Genomic DNA, 6,475 nt, shown 5'->3' with positions numbered 1-6,475 from the left:
ACACCTTCTCTGTGTAAAGGCACCTGATTCCTACAAACAGGGACCTTGTATAGACGTCTCCTCTTGTAACCGACATCTCGAACAGACGAGAATCCTTGTATAAAAACCAACCTGTGGTTGGATGGTTAGAGGGACTGTGGAGTGTGCGTGTGTGCGTTCATAGGGATGAGTGTATGCGCGTATATATGAGCGCTTCTGTCTGTACTAATGTTAAAAAAAAGTTCTTTTCAATTACTTCGTTTCTTTACAAATACCATCAGATATGCACGAGGATGTTAACAATATGTGAAAGATATGATTGGCTCCCTTTGTTCCTAAATATAAGTCTTTTTAGACATTTCAAATGGACTACAACATACGGATGTATGTAGACATATTTTAAAATGTACATTCACTCACTTTGCTCCCTATGCAGTCATTTATTGAAATCTCTAAAAAGACTTATATTTAGAAACAGATGGAGTAATAATATATAAATGAGACATGTATCACCATGCAAAGAAAGGTGAACACATGTTTTAGAACTCCATTGTTCCCCCCTTCGTTGAACTCGAACCGTACATCGACCCGGTTGGCAGCTATCAGCCTGTTCGTGTTTCAGTGAGTCGTAGAGGAGACCAACCGGCTGCCTCCGAATTCCCGAATTCACATCGCCGATTCGCATAGTCCACCGTGCATCGATCGGTATCACGCCCGCGAGAAGGCCAGAAACCGCAGGCAGAAACGAACGAGAAACAAGTAAACGATCACGTGCAGGTGCAGCGCCGGACCGCCGGTGAATCTCCCGCGCCAGAAAGAACCGAGCAGAACCACACGCCCCGCCGCGACCGTCCCCCTCACTCCCGTCTCCGTCCATCCACCCCACCCCACCCACCCCGTCCCCGCCCCCGCCCCCGCCCGCCGGAGGGAGCAAAAGTAAAACCAACACGCCTCCCTTCCCCTTCCCCCCTCGCCCGCCGACCCGCTATAAAAATCCAAGCAAGCCCATCCTTTCTCCCATCCATCGGCGGTCTCCCTCCCTCTCTCCTGCCATAATATCATCGTGGCCTCTCCCTCCCGCTCCCTCCATCCTCTCTGATTGCCCCCGCGCTCGCCATGGAGGCCGCCGCGTCCACGCTGCTCCTCTCCGCCGACGCGTCCCTCGCCGCCGGCCGCCGCCTCCTCCTCGTCCCTTCTCGGCCCGCGCGCGCGGCACGGCGGGGCGCCGCGCCCAGCAGGTGCCGGCGGGCGTCCGTCCGCGCGTACGCCGCGGCGGCCGCGCCAGCGCCGGCGCCGGCCTCTGGAAACGGCCTCGTCGGGGTGAGCGCCGCGTCCGCACGCCTTTTCTCTTCTGCAGCAAGCCAATTTTGCGTCCCTTGCTTTTCTGCTCTACGTGTAGTGCACGGATTAAGCAACTAGCTCGCTTGCTTTCGTGCTCCCCTTAATTGGTAAAGCACCCAGCCTGCTTTTGTAGCAACAAAGCAGCTGGGATTATTTCTGAGTAATATAAGGCAATGAGCCATCTCAGAAAGAAAAGAAATGATGTATCATCTGCTATGCTTGGGGTTTCCCCAGAAGCAAATTGTTGTGTGGAGTGGAGGAATCAATATCTCCACATAAGCCAAGAGGCAGATCTTGCGCCACTCCACCACCAACTTGGCTGATAGCTCAAATTCCATTACCCAAATACTTAACGAAATGTTGTTACTGCTGAGTGTTCATGTTCAGCCTCAAATAATTAATTTTGCTTGTGTTACATCCTGCTTACTCAGAATAACAACGGAGTGTACACTGTTGGAGACTTCATGACGAAAAGGGAGGATCTCCATGTCGTCAAAGCGTCAACCCCGGTTGATGAAGGTGTCGCCCCTTCTTAGTTGTGTACTTCTCTTCTGCTTACTGACCAGCTTCCAAATTGCTAACTAGTTCTTTGGTTTGCGTGCAGCGCTCGAGATGCTGGTGCAGAACAGGATCTCTGGTTTCCCTGTTATCGATGATGACTGGAAGTTGGTTAGTGCCATTTACATTTAACCGCTCTTCTTGTTTCCTAGTCCATGTTTTCTATGACGTAGCTAATCTCAGAAGATACCAGACCTTTTTCGGAACAAAGGATTTTGGGCGGCAAATAGAGTGTTGCAATCCCAACTAAAATTTCCTATCCATGCATTTGGACCAAATGATTGCATCAAAAGAATTTCATAGAATAGGGGTTTCCTACAAATATTGGAGGAAGTTAAATATGAGCTCTAACCCGATCATGGAAATTTCCTTTTGATAGACTGGATGTATCTAAGCTCTTTCTCTCTCCTTCTCTGATTCTCTGTAATTATTGATGTGCGGCATCAGAATAACTTTTCTAAGCAATCCATGTGGGATTTCATATGCCATGACAAATCAATCCTCTTCCTACTGTTTTAGATTCTTGATTTTTTAGAGAGGGTTAAGAGAAAGGTTCTTCCCAAGGAAAAAGGAAAGAGCCCTTTTGTTGTTCTGTATCATGGTATGTCTAGGAAGCATTATATTGCAATGATGAACTGGCTAACTTTCACATGCTTTCTTCTTGACCTTTTTCTGTTGGTTTGGGTTGCACCCTAGTTTTTCTGTAATGAAATACTCAGCCACAATTGCACAACTTTATTTCCACCTGCAGGTTGGCGTTGTCTCAGATTATGATCTATTAGCTTTGGACTCAATGGCAGGTATTCCATCTTGAACTTTTAATTATTTTCTTGCAAAGAAATCATAATCACATTAAAACATATTTTGTGAGCTGTAAAAATCAATTCACATATGCGTTAGGATCTTAATTTAAAGGAGCGGTTTAAATAATGGCCGCTGTCTTATGATCTTCCAATCCTGGATTTTAGGTAAAATTAGAAAAACTGGGATATAATATCTACAACATAACGATGCTAACAGCTATGGTCATAATTTTTGTTTCCTGCTTTAAGATTCACGGATAAACTTGAACATTCATTCCCAGACTTCAGTGCTTTTGTAGCACTCTCAGATGTACTGGGATTATATCTACAACACAATGAATCTTACCAACTAGTTCCGTCAATATTTGAATACATTCTCATGTTTCAGGATGTGGACTGGCTGATACAAATTCAAGTATGTTCCCTGAAGTAGATAGCACTTGGAAGGTATATTCTGTAAGACCTTGATTGATGATTTATGTTTTATATTTCCTAAGTGTGCATATCTTTTCATATGTTGAGTTTTATAACTTCCATGTGTTGGGATGGGAAGTTATGGTTTGCAAGGCATGAATTTTCTGTGATGGGAATTTATTATCTTTCTATGTTGAGAAACAGTGATCTAGCAAATGTTTCAGCACCTCACATTTAATGGATTAAAATATGTTTGGTAATAGTTATATAATATTGTTGATTGAACAGTATATTATACTGTACCCCGTGAAAACTGTTGGTGTAATTAAACGTGTTGTAGAGCAAATTGTTGCTGGTTTTCCCTACTCAAGAATGTGGGACATTACTGGATTAGGTCCCTATAATATAATGAACTTACATAGTATGTAACATTCAAAGCATCAGTTACATTGAAGAGAAGGTGAGCCATGGGTGAGGAACCTGTCGTCAGGCGCGTCGTTGGTGGCAACATACTGAAACAAAGACAAAACAGACGCAAGCTCTATAGAAGCAACATTGGTTAGGCGGTCCCTCAGAGTAGCGAGTAGGCCACTGGGAGAAAAGGTGTGGGTAGGTGTCTGCGAGCGGAGTTGGGAGCAGTCAAGCGTCTAGCCAGAAGAAGGTGGAGGTGCCATTGTTGGTAAGGACAAAGGAGATTTTGTGGAGGGGGCGGAGCTGTTCGTTTATGATTCTCCGTAGGTATGAGGGGTTGTGAGGTTTGTTTTCGAAGTCAAGAGAGTAGTGTTGGAAAAACCAGTTAACCCAAGGTAAGTCTTGTTTTTGGAGAAGCTTGGAGGCAAATTTCATGAGGCGGTTGTTTTGGAGAAGCAGGCTTTTGATGCCTAGACCCCCGGCAGTTTTGGGTGTGCATACATTTTTCCAAGCGATAAGGCACTTGGCCCCCGAGCATGTTTCGTCAGCGGCCCAGAAGAAGGATCTATGGATAGCATCTAACCTTTTGATGATCTTCTTGGGTAGCCTAAAAACGGACATGAAGTGAGTGGCAAGGGTGTCGAGAGTAGAGGAGATAAGCGTTAGTCTAGCGCCGCGAGAGAGTAGTTTAGCCGCCCAACCGGAGAGGTACTTTAGGAAACGTTGGATGATAGGTTCAAAAGTAGAGGAAGGCAGGCGCGTTTGGGATAGGGGTAGGCCGAGATAAATTTGGGGGAAGGAGGATAGGTCACAGCCGAAGGTGGAGACGATGTTTTGGCTAGTGATGGTATCCGTGTTGATGGGAACAAAGGTAGTTTTATGGAAGTTGATGTTAAGACCAGTAGCGAGGGTGAACTTGTCTAGGATATCTTTGAGGGTGTTCGCGGCTTGCGAAGAGGCAAAGGCAATGATTAGTGTGTCGTCAGCGTACTGGAGCACAGTAGGAGGGCGATTAGTGTAGATCGGGTGGCAGAGCTGGTTGGGAGAGAATGCCTGTAAGATTAAGCGCTGTAGCAGATCGGCGAGGATTATGAATAGGTAGGGGGATAGTGGGTCACCTTGCTGGAGACCATTTTTACAATTAATCCAGGGCCCCGGGATACATAAGTTAATTTTTCATTGTGTGCTCCCACTCAATGTTCTCGGTTCAGTAACTTACAGACTCCTTCCTCACTTGTCTGCAGACATTTCGCGAGATCCAGAGACTCTTGAGCAAAACCAGTGGCAAAGTTATCGGTGATGTTATGACTCCCTCACCTCTTGTGGTGCGTGAAACTACTAACCTCGACGCTGCTGCAAGGTATTTTCAATTAATCCGTGTGAATCCCCAGGGCTGAATCTACTGACTTATTAGTACTGAGAGTGGTGTTCTTTTTATTGTTCAACAGGTTGCTGCTTGAAACCAAATACCACAGATTGCCTGTTGTTGATAGCACGGGAAATTTGGTGAGTGGATGAATCTATGACTCTCCTTTTCTCTCTTTAGCTCGGTGTCTTAAAACGAAATTTCTATCCTGAACTAGGTTGGGATGATCACAAGGGGGAATGTCGTCAGAGCTGCTCTCAAAATAAAGAAGAAAGCTGAAGGTGCTTAAATTAGATGGTTCTTTATATGGACACCACTGGGGTTGAACCTGCGGCAATTCGGCAAATCAGCTGAATTGAAATATTGACTGGTAGCGCAGAAGCAGATTTTCCCTGGAGCATAGATGGATATAATGTTGTTTACAATGTAATATAAGTAGTGTACTGTTGCAGAGAAATGGAATATAGGTATTACATGAGGACAATTACAATTCATTTGAGGTCAGCATACTCAGCTGTCGCGCCATATTAGGTAGTAGTAGCATGGCATATGGAGGTTAATATTGTTTTCTTGATGACTTGTACGAGCCTTGAGCATATTAAAATGGTTTATATAGTGCATTCAACGCTTTGTGACATGATGAGGCCCTTTCTAATTGTCCAGAAAATGATTTCATCCTACAACCAAAGAGGCTGTAGCAAATAATGTTAATCACACAAGGTTTGGTTGCACCATGTATTTTGCATATAGTTTCCAACATATGATTCATACTATGGTGTATAAGTTCCAAACAATCTGTTAGGCTGTGAAAGTTGGGCGATGTTATCTATCTGTTGGGAAATGAAGTAAGAGCAACCTTTTATGAGTTACTGTTGTTTCAATTTTATGCTAACCTTTTGTGAGATTTAGATCTACTTGTACAGATATTCATAAGTTCTGATCACCTCCCTTGAGTGAACTGAAATGGTTTTTCCTTGTTCCTTTTTCAAGAAAGATGGCTTGGTGGCATACTCATACATGCAAGCAAGGAGATGTAGAGAATGCGAGTTTATAATACAAAATTAGGTCTTGTTTGGAAGGGAAAAAAGATCCCAAATCCCCAAAGCCAAAGTCTACTTATTTGATTGCGCCATTGGCGCTACTTTGTGGCTGCGTCAAAGCCATCCACTGCGTCAATTTTTTTTTCTTTATGCCATGAAAGGTATTCTTGAAAACTCCTTTGCTTATTTACCGAAAAAGGCTTTCGCCCTGCTTTATAAATAAAGCAAACCGCCACACACCACTAAGTACCACAATCGAGTCTACAACACACACACACAACAAGAAATATACTAGGTTCTGTTGAGGGCACATGTCATCAAGCCCAAATAAACAAAAAAGGCTGGTAACACCGGATAGCCATGCGCTACAGGAATTAGGCACTTTGCCGTCTGCCATGGCTGACGGCAAAGGCCTTTGCTGTCAGCCAGCAGACGACAACAGGTCCAACTGAATAAGCTACGACAATAGTAGCTTAGGGTCGTTAAGGGGTTAACGACGTGCTTCATCTTTGCCGTCTGCCAGTGGACGGCAAAGTGCACAAATATGGCAGTCCAGATGCCCC

At 44.6% G+C, this 6,475-nt stretch overlaps 1 protein-coding gene across 1 annotated transcript; it reads left to right on the top strand.

Annotated features, from left to right (window-relative positions):
- Window positions 1–939: 939 nt before the first annotated feature.
- LOC125550851 (CBS domain-containing protein CBSX1, chloroplastic-like) lies at window positions 940–5,507 on the top strand. Its single transcript, XM_048713964.1, has 8 exons — window positions 940–1,299; window positions 1,752–1,839; window positions 1,925–1,989; window positions 2,630–2,678; window positions 3,070–3,128; window positions 4,751–4,866; window positions 4,955–5,012; window positions 5,090–5,507. The coding sequence occupies exons 1-8, from the start codon at window positions 1,096–1,098 to the stop codon at window positions 5,159–5,161; spliced, it is 711 nt and encodes a 236-aa protein (XP_048569921.1). The 5' UTR covers window positions 940–1,095; the 3' UTR covers window positions 5,162–5,507.
- Window positions 5,508–6,475: the final 968 nt, after the last annotated feature.

Source organism: Triticum urartu, chromosome 4, assembly GCF_003073215.2.
Source record: "Triticum urartu cultivar G1812 chromosome 4, Tu2.1, whole genome shotgun sequence".
NCBI classification, from domain to species: Eukaryota; Viridiplantae; Streptophyta; class Magnoliopsida; order Poales; family Poaceae; genus Triticum; species Triticum urartu.
Note: the sequence above shows the minus strand (reverse complement) of the source record. Positions and strands in the feature narration are given on the sequence as shown.